Here is a 20088-nt window from a genome sequence, read left to right on the forward strand (position 1 = left end):
TTTCCATTTAAGAAAACGTCGATCACATTGATCTCACCTTGAAAAGGTCACTCAAGGTCAAATCCATATTTTTATCATGTGGCCCCCTCCGAACCCTACAACTTTTGTTTGAAACATTTTTTTCGATAAAGCTTACTTTCCGAGATATTTTACAGTTTCAAGTTAAAAAACTCATCCTGTATATTATCAGTATACACAATAAAATTATGCTCTACAATTTGCAATAGCTTTTTTATGTATAATTTTATTATTATTATATAAAATCTATTAATATTTTTTTATACATTTATTCTTTTGACCAAAGGTATCTTTATTATTATGCAATATATTAAGACGATTTAGATTATAATTAACAATTATATACTATTATATGTATATCAAAATTATCATAATTTTTTTTTCTGCATTGCTTTGTAACATGTCGATTGAGAGTATATTATTGCATCTAATAAACATAAAGACACCGTAAATTTAGGAACGAATCTCAGATTGTAGTTTGTCAACTGTCGATTTTTCATCTTTGTTGTTACTGAATCACTGCCAAAGCATGTTATCTTATTTTTTGAATCGCCAAATAGAGGGACAAGAATTAACTTAAGCGAATATATATCGGTAAATGAGTGCACGGTAATCGAGTGTAAATTGGTAGTTATCATCGATAGCTTTGACGAGGAAAGTCGTGGACTGGATTGGAATTCAGTCACGATTCTTATGAAGACGATTATCTTTTCGAAACAAGACGGCGAAAAATGTCAACGTATATCGTACTTAAGACGCTCCTCTCTTCCGGAGGTACCTCCTTTTCCGCCAACGAAATTAGCGGGGGACATGTTTATTGTAAATGAATCCTACTCCGAAGGCGGCTCGTGGAGGACTGCTACGTGTCCCTGGAACGCGACTGCGGGGCGCAGGCGGTTGCGGCAACAGATAGAGAGACGGAAAGAGAAAGAGAGAGAAGCACCGAAAGAGAACGAGAGAGATAGGATAAGGGTAGTTGCGAGGGTGATCGTGCGCGGGCGCGCGCTCACTACTCCGATTTATGCGCCCGTTACCGAGCCCTCTGGCGCAATTAAGCTCGCGTTATAATATTGTTGTTTATTCTGAGCCCCGACTGCGAAGCGTTAACCACCCTTCCGTTTTGCCTCCCCACCCCCTTCCACTCCCCGTTTGTCTCTATCCCCGCTACACATCGCCCGCGCAAACCCCCTAATCTTCCTGACGCGGCGAGACTGGAGAGACGCTCTTGCCTCGACTTTCAGCATCAGCGCGCCAATGCCGGCTTGCTAACCAACCGCTTTCCCGAGGGATTGCCGAGAACGAAGTTCCGTTTTGTTTGTTCCGGCGGGGCCGTCTTTGATTGGGAGACTCGCGTTAATTCCGAGTTATTCCGACGCGCGGTCACGTGTGCGCTAATGAAACCTACTTTCGGTGGGAGTAACATGCGCGCATGGACGACACAACTTATCGTGATTTGCGATTTCACCCTCGATTAGAGGATATTGTATTCTCTAAGGCATGAATTTTTGCAATTAGTTGCGATTATAATTGCACGGCAAGCATATTCTCGTGAAATAATAAGAATTTAGTTAGTTTAGGATTATGCTATTATGTCCAATCATCGTTGCTAACTCAAAGCGATATTTTTCTTATTTCTTATTCCTATAATTTATTTCTATATGATTCAATTATATAATACTTAATTATTTTATAAAATTATTTTTTTTATTTTTTTTTCCTGTTGTATTATAAGTATTATAGTAAATTAGTATATAATATAACATCTAAATATATATTATTACAATCAATAATTAAAATTATTTTATAAAATTATTTTTTTTATTTTTTTTTCCTGTTGTATTATAAGTATTATAGTAAATTAGTATATAATATAACATCTAAATATATATTATTACAATCAATAATTAAAATTATTTTATAAAATTATTTTTTTTATTTTTTTTTCCTGTTGTATTATAAGTATTATAGTAAATTAGTATATAATATAACATCTAAATATATATTATTACAATCAATAATTAAAATTATTTTATAAAATTATTTTTTTTATTTTTTTTTCCTGTTGTATTATAAGTATTATAGTAAATTAGTATATAATATAACATCTAAATATATATTATTACAATCAATAATTAAAATTATTTTATAAAATAATTTTTTTTACATATATATTCAATTTTATTTCTGCAAAATAGTTTAGCGATATACCTAATCGCTTATGTGTATGTGATTTAGCTCTCTGTTTTTATAAATTCCAGAAATCGATAACCTCGATCGATCAATTTATGTTTTTCAGTTTTACTTTTACGTAAAGTTATATACAATAACTGTCTGTGAATCATTGATGAAACCGGTTTTGCGGCGCGATGGTAGCGAAAGTGACGAAATCAATGTGCGCTTGATAAGTCTCGGTAAAAAAATTAATTGAAAGCTAAATTACACGATATTGGCACACACAATTTTTTTAATAATCCAAATAAATATACCCGAATAAACTGTCGCAATCTAATTGCAAATGAGAAAGATATTATATTAAAATAAATATAAATATTTTTCAAATTTTACAAAAGTCAAATTTGAAAATAAAGCAAAGAAGATTAAAAGATTTGATGTATATAAAAATAGGTATAATATAAGTCCTATTATATTTTCAAAATTATTTATATTATACATATATATGACAATTATGGGATAAGACTGTGTAGTCGACATTTCTAATGTACAAAAAGAACGTATATAGAAAATATCTTTCTATACTTTTTTTTTTTTAATAAGCACGTGCATACATCTCTTTGAAAAATTTTATATATTTGGCACTTTTGGGGAATATTTTTTTTAATCAAATCTTAAAACATTATCACAGTCTTATCAAATCTCGACAAAGAGAACTGTCGAAGATTAAAGCCCCACAGAGTATCACTTGAGATGCAATTAACGTAGAGAATCGCGTGGATCATTTCATTCGACTATAAAGAACGACAAAGAGGATAAGAAAAAGAAAGAAAGAAAAGATGCAAGGAAAGAAAGAGAAGGAGGAGGGGGCGAGACGCGAACGATGCATGAAACGTAAATACTTGGAGCTGGCCGAGCACTCTCGACCTGCTGAGGTGGGTGGAATCGACGATTCCAGCCAGGACGATGGCTGAGGTGGGATCGTGATGGACCGTGATGGCGGTGTGGTCGTGCAACGATGCCGAAGAGGAGGCCGGACCGGAGTGAACCGAAGGTGATGCATGGCCGACGGTTCCTACGGCGGGGCCGCAGACGAAGAAATAAAGAATAAGAAGAATATCCGCTTCGCCGGGTCCAGAGCCGGCCCCCTGGAGCAAACGCTGTCATAACTCAATCCCACCTTCGTCCGCTCGTACGTCCGTACGTCCGTCCTGCACCGGTGCAGGTTGCACCTGCATTTGTCTCTCTCCTTCGCCGATATCTCCACTCTTTTCTTCCCTTTCTCGTTCCCCTGTCGTATCTTTCTTCTCGTCGAGAGCTGATCTTGATCATGGCGAAGTACGAGCTCGATGTGGAGCCATCGGGATCTACCTCCTTGCTCATTAGATTCCATCGATGCTCTTTTTTCCCCGACTTTCTCGTTACGGAAAATAGAGGGAGATTATAATACATTGCGCGCCAACGCGCAATTGCGAGTATACGCTTGACTTTTATATCTCATTTTTTATTACATATTATGTTTTTTATTATATTCTTACCGTTTTCTCGTAATGGATATTAACAATGCTATCATTAATTTAAATTCTCCGTGTAATGATGATACTCGCTTTTATATTATTCTTACTATTTCTATATATTTATTTGCAGGACATTCTTCTACCTTTCACACAATTACAGAACATAAATAATTTTTCAGGATATTTTTTTGGGAGAGAAGAAGAGACAGAACCTCTTCACTTTTTATATTTATATCAAAGTCTACTATATATAATTTTCATTCTTCCACTGATAGTAAAGAATATTAAAAACAAATATGTTTTTCATTTTTTACACTTTATCATCAACGAAAAAGAACAATTTCTTTAAGAAAATTCGTATAACAAATTAAAAGCTAAAAGTATAACAATGAAAAGGTTACAATAGTTAATTATGTTAGCTGCCCTTTGAACCATAATGAGCCGATATTCATAAAACATTGAGGGAAAACAGCAAAAATTTTTTATAATATAAGAATATAAGAATTATAAGAAAATGTATTCTCGAGAATACAGTTGCAAGGACTTGGCATTAAATATTTAATTTTGTCTATTTACAAGATCTTCCATTTATACCTCGTCATTCGAGTTTTGTCCAATTCACCAAAATTATACGGACAAAGCCAAAAACAAGGTATAAAACGATGACACGGCACGGTTCTAAGCGCGAGGATATGTCAGTGACACACGAGTCGAAGTCGAACAATACGGCGAAGTCATGCATAAATCATTCGCAGTAATAAAGATCCACTTGTCGCGGCCGGATATTTATGAATCGCCCTCGGTTCTCCGCGCGCCAGAAGAGAATCACCTTTTAGCTCTCGCGTCGGTCCGGATGAACGATCGTCCGATTTCGAGATAATCGAAGAGGTCAGGGGCGGAGGGGACTAGAGCGCGGACTTAAAGGCCGAGAAGACGTAGAGGGACGAAAAGGGAGGGAAAGAAGAAGAAGAAGAAGAAGAAGAAGAAGAAGAAGAAGAAGAAGAAGAAGAAGAAGAAGAAGAAGAAGAAGAAGAAGAAGAAGAAGAAGAAGAAGAAGACGCGGGGTCGTTCGTTGTAGAGGCCGCAGACCGACAGATCGAGCGAAGGACCGCGAGGCCATAAATACCTCAGCGCGTTCAGCCAATTAAAACAAATCATTTTAATGCGCAACCTTTTTAATTAATGCCCGTGCTCGCTCGCTCCCATCCGCATCTCTCCTCTCGCATAGTACACGGTCGCTTCAGGACCGTGGCTCTCTGCCATTCCCATCCCAGAGCGATCGGAGAGAAGAGCTGTATTAACCTATACGTCACTATATCCTGTCTGACTCTCCTCGCGCTATATATGCCCGCGATCACTATAAACCGACGAGCAATCCCGATTGAGCCAATCTTTCCAGCGGAACTACTATATACTTATGTTAGCTACCTGATATTAATTTCAGGCGAATTTTCGCTCCAGCATTATGAACAACTTTCGTCGTTTTCTCCCTCTCTGTTTACGTTTTTTTTCAGTATTTTTTTCTCCACATATATATGTATATGTTTATATGTGTGTGTAGCAAGAGAAAGAGACAGAGAATGTGCGCGCGCGCGCGTGATCGGAAAATCACTGGATGCGTCGAAACTTTTCAATTAATTAACGCTTAAAAATATATAACGAAATTATGTTCTTTTGTAATTTAAACTTTCATGTTCCTATTTTTAATTGTTAAGAGATAAGAGTAATTTTAAAAAAAATATTTATAAATTTTTCAACGCAATATACTCTGCGTAAAATAAAAAGAAAATTTTATCCTTTTTCAATTTTTTTAACGTTTACTTTATTATTAGTTGCATAAGTACGGATATCAGCGAGCGAAGATCTTAATCGTCTTATAAAGTTTCGCAGTCATAAAGTTGAATTATATATGTATATACCAACATATAGATAGAGCAAAAATTATAAAATTATCGTCTTTATTCGAAACCGTAAATAAATTACTCAATTTTTTTCGTTGCAACATAGTTGCTTACATAGCTTTGGTTCATTCCTGCAACGAACGTATATATTAGATTGGTTCAAGCTAATTTGATATGATATACGCGATATGAGAAAAACTGGTTACACAACGTACGCAATTAGGAAGACTTCATTAAATTTCTTGTAATAATGTTTCCATATGTGAAAAATTGGATTTTAATAGATAAGATAAATATATCAATAATAAAATAATACATTGTCAATTAACGAGACTAATATTCCGCAAAAGTTATAATACAATATATCTAATAGATAATGATGTTTATGTGACATTACAGTGACCACGTGATTTTAATTGTTGCATTCAAAAATTTAAATTTTATTTGTTACGCAAAAAATAAATATGTATAATGAAAATGTTTTATTAGAATCTTATTTTATTGTTTGAAAATAATGTTTTCATTAATCAAGAAAATTAAATAATCTCTATTTATTCGAATATTGGTTAATACGTTTATTCCATAAATCGATCAAAGCTACTAGCCTGAATTTGAGAACGATATAAAGACAATCTGTATACATTTGTATCGGTTCTCTACGCGCGACCTCAAGTGCCCAATCAACGAGCGCGTGAGATAAAGTGAAACCTTAGCTTCTCGCCTGTCGTGGCTTTTACTGCAATGGGATCCGGATAGAATAAAAAGCGTTAAAAATTGGCGCGAGACGTTATAAAGTCGTCAAACCGTTTAATGGCAGCAACGCAACGCGCTCGATCCTCCGAAGGGATTGCGTGATCATGAGGAGACGGTGATCCGCGAGGCCGCCCGGAAATCGCGGTTGTCCCCCGCAAGACGAGTTTCTCCCTCCGAACGAAGAAACGTTCTCGTCGCGTCACTGCGCGCGGCCGTTTATTGACGTGAATATAACGGCGATCACGCGGCGACACGAATTAGACTTTTAAATAGCGGTCGGCTCTAAGAGCCGTCGCCGCGACGTTCGGTACGTATTTCACGAGATGACGGCGGACGTCGCGCGCTAAATCATCCTCGGTGACCGCATCCGCTTGCCCAATCGGGCGACTGAAGCTCCCCTTAACGACCTCTTGTCACGCCTGCGACATTCCACCGAAAAACGCGAACCGAGAGACCTCCGTTGGTCTCCTGCTACTTCTCCTCTTTTTTTTTTTTTTTTCCTTTTCCTCCCCCTTTACTTCTAGTCTCTCGCTCTCGCATCAACGTGTCTCGCCGCTTCCGACCGGCGCCGATATTAATACTGTTCTATCAGAATTCCAGCGGGGTCTCATGCGCTTGCCTGAGCTTCGCGCGCGAGATTTCTCAATGTCATAATTCAAACGCCGGGTGTACCGAGCGATCGATATGGATGGCGGTCACGGTATACTTTTCCGTTGATCTTTGTAAGCTCACGCGCGGGATTGACGCGTTCTACGCTCACTTGCGGCAGATTATTAATTATTATCATATATTTTGGCTGCACGAGACTTTTGTACAATATTATATTTGCAGGGTTGGGTAATAATTAGTTAAACGGTTAAAAGTTAAGTTAAAAAGTTGAAAAGTTAATAACTTTTAACTTAACTTAGTTAATTTTGAACGTGTTATCTTTTAACTTAAACTAGTTGTTTTTAAATGCATTAACATTAATTTATTAACTTTTTTTATACAAGTTAAAATAATTCATCAATATTAAAATTGTGTGAAAATGGTTAATTGTAATGCGAATATTTTATTTGCCGTACAAGTTTGTCGGATGTGTCGATTTGCTATTGGATAGAGAATTAACTCTTAACTTTAATGAGTTAATAATTTTTTAACGTAACTTTAACTGAATTAATTTTTAAGTAATTTTTAACGTAAATTTAGTTAATTTTTGGGCCATTGACTTTAAATTTAGTTAAAAAACTTTTTCCTGTATATTTATAAATTTATAAATAGTAATAATACATCGTCGCGATTAATAATAAATCTATCATAATGTCATTGTATGAATTTTTAACACGAGATTTTATACTAAAGTGCGCCTATAGAAAATTGCAAGTATACTTCTTTTCAAATACTTGCAGAAAAATATTTTACCTATTAATAAGTAAGCATATATATATATATATATATTCTTAATTTATGTATTAATGTGCATTAAATATTTAATCCACGCGGAGTGGCTCGAGCGAATTATCATCATTTTATTCTCATAGCTCAAAAAAATTTCTTTCTTCGTAGAAAGATCGTCGCTTGAAAGATTTATTGTGATTCGCCTGACACATCTCACGATTTATCGATGACATCCGCTACGGATCCGCGCGTATTATTTAGGTCAGATCTTGACCTAAATAATCCACGTGGACCATGGCCAATAATCTTAGTCGCTCGATTCTCATGATCGAATAGAAAGATCGGCTTTTATGGGATTGGTCGATTCGGGCAATATCTCGCGTCTTATTCGCGTCCAGGATTATCTCTTCATTCTTCTCGCATCCTTCTCGCATCCTTCTCGCGTTATCTCTAATTCCTGAAAAGGCATGCTCGAGCGAGCAGCGCTCGACTTCCACGAGAAACTCGATGATATACCGCGATAAAAACTAACTCGATACACTCGCGATTATAACTCAGTTTATTGAAGGCCCGTTATAATATAGGTATATGTATATTTGAAATACTCACTGTGTACGCGCGATCTTTGGTGAAATCTTATGTCATTGCTTTAATCAATGACATTTTCATCAATTAAGTTTCAGAGAGTATTCTTTTATATCGGTAGGTTAATTACCTTTTACATCGCCAGGTAATTATAAGTTGATCTTATTCGAGGAATTGATAATATATAGAAATTGACGTTCTCTCGGCGCTATCTTCCAAGTATGCCAAGTAAGATTCCATGTACTTTGCGTTCTTCTTTGCGAGAGTGCGTTATTATGAGAGAAATATATCTCCAGACGTCACAACGCGATGTGAGAAAATACGACTTTACATGTATATCGCGTTAGTGTCACTTTTATCGCCGACTTCAATCCGCCGGAGAAGTCTTGTCTTCGGATACTTCAACTATCATAATTCAGCGCAATTACGATGTTCATGAAGCGAATCTTGAACCGCGGCCACCACATAGCAACTTTGATACAATCACGCTTGTCATTAATTTCTTTCAAAGGAACAGTCCACGAGTAATTTCTTTGATTTTATTATAACGAGGATTTTATCATTTCCGTGATGTAAGAAACGTGCCGTGAACATACAAGAGAAACAATCGTTTTCACGCCTAAATAAATTATGCTTCTTCCTCGTGAGTCTCGCGATCGTCGCACGAAATAAAATGCGTATGAACATTCTCGCTTCAAGTTCTTGCTACGATCGGATATATCTACTAATTAATGATTTGAAATTATAATTAAACTCTCAGTTCTTATATCAGTAACTCTCAGTAACTTATATCTCTCATTAAAAATGTACCCGATGTGTACAAGAAAAGTTATCGACTTTCTATTTATTATTTTACATTAAATTTTTATTTATATTCATAAGAAATATTATCGTTGTTATACGGATATATTTTATATTCCAATTTAAAATGAATTGTTACAATTTTTAATATTTATAATTTCTAATTTTTTCAAGATTTTAGTTTCTGCCAATCGCAATATTATAAATACAGTCAGCACATACACACAATAAAATACATGGGGTCAGAGATATGCTGAGTTCATATATAAAAAAAATAAAAGATACAATCGAAATACCCGTATAATCAAAGGAGCCGAAAAAACGGTTAATCCATCGGACATAAACTCTCAAACATTATGATACCAAACAGCTTAGCGTTGAGCAGGGTTTAACATTTCCGCAGAGCGTATTTTAAGGAATCTTCATTGGGCAACGAAAAATGTGAGATTTTATACACTCACACTTTTACCGCAAATTTGTTTATCTATATAAACATTTAACGTTTTTATATTGCTCTTTGTTGTAAAGTATATTTAAAATTACAACGATAAAATGGAAAATTAGTTGTCAAAAAAATATTTTATTTATACGTTATAAAAAATGGCTTGAATTTGCAAATGTCATTTTTATATAACATTAAAAAAGCATCTACATTATAAACATTTTCAGACATGGGTTTCCACAGATTTAATTCGTCAACAACTCAAATGCCTGAAAGATACTTTCCGTACCCTTTAGATGCCTTTTATGCAACTTTTTGAATTTTTCGGTTATTTCCTACCATAACATTTGTGAAAAAAAAGGTAGAGGCGAAACACGGTGAAACGCGTCACGGACGAACAGAAGCCACGATACATTCCCGGATTAGCCAATCGCGACATCTTTGCCGGGGAAGCCCGAAATCCGATATGACGAAGTAAGATCACACGTCTCTGACTCTTATCTTTATCCGGCTCTCACCTCTGCGCCTCTCTATTCACCGTTCCCTTGTTGACTCACTTAACGCAACATGGCAAGTTCACTAACCGTATAGATCGTCACCCCCCTGACAGAAACTATTTAAAGTGCGGTGCCTATGTTGCACTCTCCACCAGCGGCAAGTTGATATAAGATGCAACAGCTGCGATCGGATCGTACGGCGTGTAAACGGGCCGATGGTCACACGCGTACCAAGCATACGCGAGACCATTGTGCTGTCTTATTACAGGTTGAATTTAACGAAAGCGCCAAAGGGCTCTCTCGCCACCGCGGAATCATTATTCGCAACACGCCGTGTTGCCCGATAGCCGTCATGGGTATTTCAAAAATCGTTCGAAACCGCCGACGCATTTTCAAGATGCGTCGCAAGATTCATTAGCAAAACTATTGTTATGTTCTAAAATATATATATCTTTTTATATAAGAAAAGATGTAGTAAAAAACAGACCAGATGAAATGTACAATACTGAGATTTTGAGGCAATGTTTTATCTTGTTTGGACAAAATTTTTTTAAATGCATCTGATTCTCTACCTACAGGGACATTTAGTTTTAGGGACTATGTTTATTTTGTTGATAATCGTATATATATGTATTAGGTCTACCGGAAAGTTTTGTCCGTTTTTGGAATAAAACAAAGATGTAAAAGTTTTTAGCGGTTAGTGAAGTCTGTATTTGGTAATATCACCTATGTGTATTTTAAAGCTATGTAATTTAGAAAATGAAATATCTTTTAGTAATGCATGTTTCTTTTTATTTAGGCATGCTCTTCGACAGCACATACTGAGACACGCTGGTAAAAAGTACAAGTGTGGACTTCCGGGATGTCCCACGATTCTTCGTACTGCATCTGAATTGAAAAGCCATCGAAGATTGGTCCATGACAACATCGAGAAACAATATCCATGTCCTAATTGCTCTTATTCTGCGAAAACAAAGACGCAGTTGCGCAGGTAAGCAGAGTGCTATATTATAATTTTTTGATTATTACAGTTTAATAAATTATGTTAGATTGATTATTGCTCTCTCTTTCTCTCTCTCTTTCTCTCTCTTTCTATCTGTCACGAATTTCAAAATACATTTTGAATGTATATAAAAAAAGTACAAATTTAGGCAATCTTAAAAATAAAGCTGTACATTTTTTATGGAACAAGTTATCTCAAATCTGAAAATTACGAAATTTTATATTTTATATAAATTGTAATCTATTAATTTCATGAGAGAAATTTCCAATGTGTGTACGCGTAAACAATCTCATCGCCCTTCGTTGAAAGGAGAGCGGAGATGGATTCGTGAATGCAACGTTATCAAAAGAGCAACGATTATTACATCTGCTATATTATACGAACGCTCGATACTTGAATCCTTTAACTATCACTGAAACGGATGTCGAGTTAAGGTGACATGCGTGTCGATGTGAGAGGTATCCTTTTAACAATTCAGTTCGCGTACGATCCACGGCTCCATCTCGTAAGGGCTGACTTCTCGGACTGCCGATATTATTGACATTAATTTTAATCGAGGTCCTCGCCGGGGGACGCATTCCTGTGCCATTAATCGCACGGCTCACGGCTCGCGTATGTATGATCGATGTCTTCGAAGAAGCGGAAAATTAATTGCGAGGACGCAAGTACTCGCGTCGCGCGCCGTTACGCATACGTAATTATGAGGACGCGGACAGTGAAAGAATCAATCTTCGTGGATTATTGATAGAGACAACGGGGAGGATATAATTTGAAGAGTAATTTATCGAAAATCCGATTATACATTTCTGTGCGCGCAGCGAATGGCCTACTCGATACTTGGTAATTTTCGTACCGTCTTTTATCTCCTAGATTTATTCTCTCCAGTTATTTTAAGATTCACAATTGGACGCTCACGCGACGCTCTGTGTATTTGAATTAATTCACGCTTCAATGATTCATTCAGACATGAGATATTTTCATTTTACTTACATCTTTGTCATCCTATATATGCAAATATATATGTAGAAATTTGTAAAAAAGTAAAATGTAGACAAACAATGGAATATTGAAAGACGTATATAAATGTTTTATAATCTTAGCGTCTTTACGCTTTTGTCGTTAATTTTGTTAGGTTGTAAGTTCATTAGATGACAGCTCTTGACCATCAATAAATAAAATATATGATTAATTCATATTTCTATTATTATTTTGTCTCGTTATCTTTTTTTTCAAAATACAAAATGTTAATAACATAATTTACATTCTATATTATGTGTATAGAAAATGAGAGATTTCTATAAATTGAATTTATTTGCTGATTAAGAGTTAAATATGGTATAATGGATTTATTATGGCATTAATCAAAATGCATGTAGTCAAAGTTTTGCCTTGGTCAATCCGTAATATCTTTTTCGATCAATGTTCAAGCAACAACAGCGCAACCGATTATATCTTAGCAAGATAATCGCGCAAAATTTAGAGATTTAATTTCAGCTAATCCTTATTAAGACTATTGTAGCGTGCAAAACGTCTCTAATAAATTTTGTCTCCTTTGACGCTACGCTTTTTTTTCCACGATGGATTTCAAAGTATAGAGAAAAAATATGAATGTCACATGAGTGGGAGAGGAAGAGAGAGAGGCGAGAACAAACGAGAGGAATGGCGCCGTCGTTATGGTGAGAGAAAGATGGAGATGAAGAACCACGAAAGCGGAAGTTGCGTGCAGCAACCGGCTAAGTGCGGGCAACCCGTTATGATCGTCCGCGCATGGCGATGGTCGCCGCGATATTTCATCGCGAATTGAGTACTTACTACGTGAGTCGAACTCAACGCAACCGCAGAGTATACATATATCGCTTGGACTTTCTCTCTCTCTCTGTCTTTCTCTTTTGCTCTCTTCCACCGACGCTTCTCTTCCGCATATGTCCATTCATCGCCCTCCCTTTCTTTCTTTCTCTTTCTCTCGCCCTTTCTCAGTCTTTTCCTCCCTGCCACGAGAGTAAATCACGCAGGATTTTAATTAAACGTGTCACGCATCTCGAAGCTGATATACACATAGCTCGACCAACGGCTGCCCCATAATATCGCGCACGCATATCGCATCGTTCATAATCACCGGGCCGCGACAATGAACTTCGCGAAATACGCAAGACGAGAGAACGCCTATGTTAGAGGAGGACACATCTCTAATTCTAATGCGATCACACGCGTCTTTCATGTCGAAAAAGTGTATACGTACTTTAAGTGTTCCCTCGCCTATGTAAAGATACTTCAAAATCTAGAGCGAGAGAGGATGACAAAAGTTCATAAATTATTTTGTCAAAATTTTATAAATAAATTAATTCATTATTTCTTATTTTTAGAAAATTAGTAAATCACCTTGTTTTAACTAAAAATTTCACAATCCATTGTATTGTAAGTGAATTGAAATAATTTATGCATCATCTATAAACTTTTTTAAGGATCTTTTAACGTGCAAACAGTTATAAAGTTATGTAGAATTGTAAATCAAATTATTTTGAAGGCGAAAGATTTGCTTAACGGCGACTATGAAAGTTTTTACGATTGAATTGGAAAGTTTTACTTGAAATGCGCGGTACCAGAAAATGATCATACGAGACCCATATAAGGTAATAGGTTTCACAAATAGGTCAGTATGGGTTTTCGCGGATCGCGCGATGATCGTCTTAATAGGTCACATTTTCTTTATTATCATTATTACGCGAGCTTGGATAGTCAAAGTCGTTCAGCGATTGCTACGGCAAACTTCGATCAGAGAATTATTAGCTTTGAACGGAAATACTTTGTTTGCATGAAAATAAAATTTGCACTCTAGATTTACAGATTTAATTTATTCATGTCTTCCGAATGCGACATCAACATAGATAGGCAACGGCAATTAAAGTGTTAATCGATAGTAAACTTTATATAACGCATATTAGCTTGTTTTATTACATTATTAAATTCTTGTTTTATTATATTGCTCTATTCTTTTAATTTTAGTTAAAAAAAAATAGTTATCATTATATTATAAATAGACTAAAATCATTTTGATGACTTAATTAATCATGCGGATTTAATAGTCATTATATAATTACAGTTATAGATCTTGAGATAAAGTTGACCGATCTGTTTTTATAAATCAGTAGACATGCTCCTGCTACTGGAGATATTCCAGAAGATATCGTTTCTCTATCCTTTTACTCATAGTTTTCCTTTTGATGACAAACTCATTCTTATTGTTAGTTCTCTCTGCCGAGACTATCGTGGCAACGATTACTTCATGCGTGACACCGCTATGATGCTCCAACAGATATATTTTCAAGATTAGATACTCGGTATATCGACTTCACCTCGGTATAGAAAGTTTATCTGGCGCTAATAGCTACGTTGACCGGTATTAGCGCTTGGGCGTTAATCAGACTTTCATAAAATGCTTCGATTGGCTCCAATAAATTTCGCATCCGCTCAATTCCAATGGGAATTTTCATTTAATGGTAATAATCGTGCATATCGGATACGTAAATCCTTATCATTATGCTTTAATTGCCTGCGTCAGTGGATTCAACACCGAAAGGGTCTAATTAACGGAAAGAACGTGTAACGATCGCTTCCATAAAATTGTGCGAATTTGCAAGAAGATTTTACGATTGCCGATTATCATTGATTATTATTTTAATTTAAAGTGATTATATTAATTCCAGGCATAGAACGAGGCACGATGATTCTACAAACGCTGAGAATATCCAAACTCACTCCTGCACTTACGACAGTTGCAATTTTAAGACGAAAATCAGTTCTCACTTGCGGAGACACATGCGGTTGCATACAGGATCCAAACCATACAAATGTCGGCATTGTTCTTATGCGAGTAACACCTTGGTAAGTGTCACATATATAATACACATATATACATTTCCTCAAACATGAGGAAAGAAATTTTTCAAAATTTTATGCACATTGCACATTGTTGCGATGAGTGACTTTATATTTTTTTAACAAATAGTGAAATATAAAAATTTTCTATATGTTTTGGATACCTATATATTACTTATATATTGTGTAATATATAAGGAAATACAAGACGCTACACTCTTTGGTGCAGAAAAACACAATTTTTTTGCGATCATTCGCAATCTTTGTAATCAATAAGAGAAATCCAATTTTTTCAATCTGATTTCGCCTGACGAAACAAAAAATTCACTGTTTATTAAAAAATGTAAAATGTGCTACAGTTGTAGCAACAATGCATGATAGAATTTTGAAAAATTTCTCGCCCGCAATTGATCCACGCATGTACAATACGCGTTTCCGTGAACGTGGTGTTTACGGGCGTCAATCGAAACTTAAATTTACTTTGAGGTTGACTTCTTCTTGTATCCCCTACGTAGGCCAATTTTTGTCCTGCCAGTGACTCCCCATAAATTAAGCAAAGTACACCTTAACGTTTGGACCGCGCCGCCGCCGCTGCTGCCGCCGAGGTGCGATAAGATAACGAGTTAATTGTGCTCACTGGATGCCCACACACGCACAGACTACTCATATCGAGCGGCCGGTATGCTAATGTTCTTTGAAGCTTCAGTTGGGATGCGACTCGCATACGAGGTCTTCGTGTCTCTCTTTGATAGCGACATAAACTCATTCCAGTGATTCTCAATCGTGTTCGTGAATGCATCTATCAGATGTTTCTCGTTTTCGGTCTAATATAACGAAGAAGAATCTTATATTCTTGGACGTCTCTCGATATAATTAAAGAATAAAAATTTTACTTTTTGGTGTCCTTTGCCGAATACTACTTTCATAATTGAAAAATCTCGCGACTCGAGTTAGGGTGACTATTTTGTTATCAGATGAAATAATCGGGTAAATGATATTTATTTATACAACTTTATAGCGAAAAATGAAAGGGAAAAAATCGGACGTATTGTGTGGTCTTTCAAGCATTGATCTCCATAAATTTACGACTCATTCGCGAAGCTAAGGATGCTGCCGATTTCTCGATATTTTTGTACAATACATCCATTGGGACGTTTAATGTTATAATTGTAGACTGTTGCGTTTCTATATATGTATATCTCTCTCATAAAAGAGAATCGATATTGATAATAATTTGAAAGAGATAAAGTGCAGTGTGACTATTATTAAAGCGGATTTAATAGAAGCCGTACAAAAAGTTTAAAAATACTAAATTATTTAAAAAAATTTTTTTGCAATTAATTTTTGAGTATAGATATTTTGCGTGTGTGTGTGTGTGTGATGTATGAAAATTATTTATTTTGCATATATCTTTTGAACATAATATAATAAATTTTAGTTTTCATCATATCATAAAAACGATTTATGCGTTTCTCCAGCTCAAACAATACAGTTTATTGATGAGAAGAAGAGTTTAATTCGTGGAAATCCAAATCGGTCGGCCTAATAAAATATTCATGCTAGATTTTTGACAACGTACACACTCTATGTGTCGCAAGATCCGCGGGACCACCCATAGCGGTGTGAACGAGGCTTAATTTGCACACGTCACAGTGCGTTGCTCGCGAAAAGATTTACTTATGGGAAATTAAATTTGATGTTGCTGTTGCCATCAGCGGCTCGTATAAGCTCGTCTGGTAGAAAGATATTTACGACTATGACTGGCTACTTAGACTGAGGGAATAAAGTACTTTCAAATGCGCCAACGGCGTATCCAATAAACGCGAGCGTCCGGTTCTACGGCGAACAGACTCTTCAGTCACTATTGGGTATCCACGGAAGGCCGATTCAATTCGAAATTTAATTCGACGCAAGACATGGCGCGGCAACTTTGTTTTTATGTCAAATTGTTGAAAGATTTCTTTATATATAAGTTTTTAGTTTAAATGACATTTTAATAGCAACTCCCCTTAATATAATATAGTTTTAGAGATTTTAATAGGAATATAAAAGCTATGTAAAATAATCGAATGAACAATCATAAAATATATATGCTTGATTCGTCTAATATATATATAAATGCTATTATAAAATCAATATCAATCACTTACTGGTTAGATTAATTGTGTAGTCATTAAATATGATAAAATTTTTATCAATTATTACAGCAGCCGCTATTATAAATTCTAGTAGTTATTAATTGTTTCCGTTTATATATCATGGATGATATTTATGTCCGCAGGAAAATCTCCGGAAGCACATACTATCAACGAATTTACATCCAGGTAAGACAATTTATGCATGTGATTTTTGCAAGGGGAAGACGTCGAAGCCATTCTGCACGAATTTTTCCAAGGAGCTTCGTGCTCACTTGTTGGAAGCTCACGCAAAGGACTTTCCCACACCTAATGATGCGAATACCTACGTCCTCGGGATTTTTTCCGCCAATTCCAGCACCAACGCTTCTACATCCGATTAATCAAGGAAGAATACCAGAAAAGTACCAATTACTTAATTTACATAATTTGTGATTAAATTGGTCTTATCTCTTTCGAGAATAAAAGATATAAGAATATATTAAATATATTTAAACGATCTTAATATTGCTTGCTGTTATAAATATCTTTCTTATTCAAGAATTTTCTTAACAATATGACAAAATGTGTTTTATTATACATATACAACAAAAAGAAAATCGCGCATTATTATTTTATAAAAATTTTTTGACTTTGATTATTGTACAAGATTTCATCATTGTATATAGTATATATAAAGATTAATTTGACATAATTTGAGATTTGTCAATATTTTATTTTTTTTTTTTTAACTCATATTGCTACATCATGTACAGTACGTTTGCATCAGTTCTTTATGCCGATTTCTCAAAAGACGAGCATCATCCTTCGCTGCCGCGCGACCCGGTAGAATTGTACCGAGCCAGGAAGTAGTTAAAATGATGTACGATCACGTGGCACGGTATATAACTTGGACACGTATAGAATCAAATCTTTATGCTCGATGGACGGTGCGACGCGAGACATTACGAGGAGATCGCCGTTGTCCACCTGCGTGATACAGCACGTGCGTGCTTTTACTTGGGGTAGAGGGGGAGGGGGAAGAGAGGGCGGACGGGGGAATAAACGCGCACTTACAACAGTTGGCACATAGGAATTCAAAGATAATTACATCCCATTCGTGGATATTTCTTACCGATGTCCTTTATATATACCACATGAATCTGGATAGAAATGTGGTTACTTTAGTTATGTCGGTATTATAAAAGGTAATAAAATTTTAACCGCTCGCGCTGTTTATGCTCTGCATAAAATTTTCACAATTAAGCTGAGGTTTCCTTATGACATTATTATCGTCTAGCTACTTTGATCTGGCTTTTGTCAAAATAGATTCGCGCGGATTTTTCACGTCAAGAAATTATTTTTATCGCGATTGATTACCTTGTTATGAAAGAGGCTACATCAGTGAGACAATAGGAAGTTTTTTCGAGAAATGACTACGCGACTCGACAAAGATTCGAACGACGCGATGGACCACCTCGTAGATCGTCGTACAAGACGCGCTTTCCGTCTTCGGGGCTGCTGATTGTGAGAAATGCATCGTGCTGTCGCGCCAGATAGGTGTCGTAAAGTATGCGGCCCTCTCGTGCGCTCTTGGACGAGAGAACGGGCGCGAAGGCGAGCGAACGAAAAGGCCAACCACGGGCGTCGTGAGCGTGAAGGATAATTTATTGACTAATTAACGAGGATGTCCTTCATTACGGGTCGGGCGGCAGTCGTGGTCGCTTGCTCTCGCTCGGAACCGGCATTATTTGGCGCCCGAATATTTACGACCGCGTCCTCCTTCTGGACCGGCTCCCCGTCCGCCCCGATACCGCCCGGGAGCGAGGCCCGAAGGAGCGCGCGGACCTATAACGATGTATCCCGATCTTACGGTGATTCGGGGACCTGGAATTTCCTCTGTAATCGGGGGGACCCTATGCCTCGGTGTCGACACGGCCCTGAGTCCCGCGGACGTTACTCGTCGGATAAAGGGTCGCGGTTTAATGCTAAGGAGGCTTCTCTCGCGCGCTGCCGATTCCTACCAGGAAAGGTTGTTGTTAAGGCTGTCCGGTTTAATAAAAGCTGAAGACTGAGTGACGCTTGGCTCGATCATATAGGAGATTTTGTTTTATAACATATGGAAAGTTTTCTTTCAAGTCTCAACATGAAAATTGAAAAAAAGTATAGTTGACTAAACCTTCGCTAATAGATTATCAATTAAATTATCCTTTTTATCATATTATGTATAGCTGTATAATAAAGTATAACAATATATTAAAGTTTTAAAGGAATATACACGTATGTACAATCTTTAATAAATTGTTAAGAATATCGCTAATATACCATGATAAACTAAAATATTTATATGTTCTGCAGAATTAATGTAATATAAATTAAGAAAAGAGTTATTAAATAAAAAAAGAGATATCTCTTAAAAAAATTCTGTCTCGTTGTTGCAATTGATATGGAAAAGATCAACGATTTGCGGAATTCTTTGAACGTTTTCCAACTGCAACTTGGAAAACTGATAAGCCAATATGTAGAAAGACGAAGTAACGTGGAATTAGCGCGAGATACGAAGTGCTAAGAAGTCGCGACAGAGCGGTTAGGTATACTGTTAATGAAGATATAACGTGCCGGGGCTCTCTGTGGGGTTGGTGGAACGTCGCCGACACTAGGATGCCCCTCGTTTTCATTTCCCGACGTGTCCTCGTCGCGTTTCTGCGGCCCCTTTGTAGCCTCAGGTTACGCCAAGACATGCTCATCTTCTTTACGATCCTCGCTAGCGTCGTGGCGCGTTCGCGAAATTTCGTGGACTTTATTCCTCAATTACGCTTGAAAAATTATAACAATAGCCACATATAGAAGTTACACATTTATAATGGTGTTCATTTGAGCACTCGCTCGAATAATTAACTCTATCCTTTTGATCGCGAAAATAAATCTTTTTTTTTTTTTTATATATCTTTCAGTATCTAATTTTTTAAGAAAGCGAAAATTTAGGCGTTACTGTATACTTTATTTTAAAATCAATAATGTGTGTGTATTTA

The 20088-nt window shown here is 36.3% G+C and overlaps 1 protein-coding gene across 1 annotated transcript in view; it reads left to right on the forward strand.

Annotated features, from left to right (window-relative positions):
* The window catches only part of LOC115242935 (zinc finger protein 845), a 45206-nt gene extending 27641 nt beyond the window's left edge, over positions 1–17565 (forward strand). Inside the window, exons 7-9 of the mRNA XM_029819560.1 lie at positions 10863–11054; positions 14771–14948; positions 17224–17565. Coding sequence (XP_029675420.1) covers positions 10863–11054; positions 14771–14948; positions 17224–17460 — 607 coding nt within the window. The 3' untranslated portion in view covers positions 17461–17565. The remainder of the gene's footprint in view (positions 1–10862; positions 11055–14770; positions 14949–17223) is intronic.
* Positions 17566–20088: the final 2523 nt, after the last annotated feature.

Source organism: Formica exsecta, unplaced genomic scaffold (genome assembly GCF_003651465.1).
Source record: "Formica exsecta isolate Colony F162 unplaced genomic scaffold, ASM365146v1 scaffold66, whole genome shotgun sequence".
Taxonomy (NCBI): Eukaryota; Metazoa; Arthropoda; class Insecta; order Hymenoptera; family Formicidae; genus Formica; species Formica exsecta.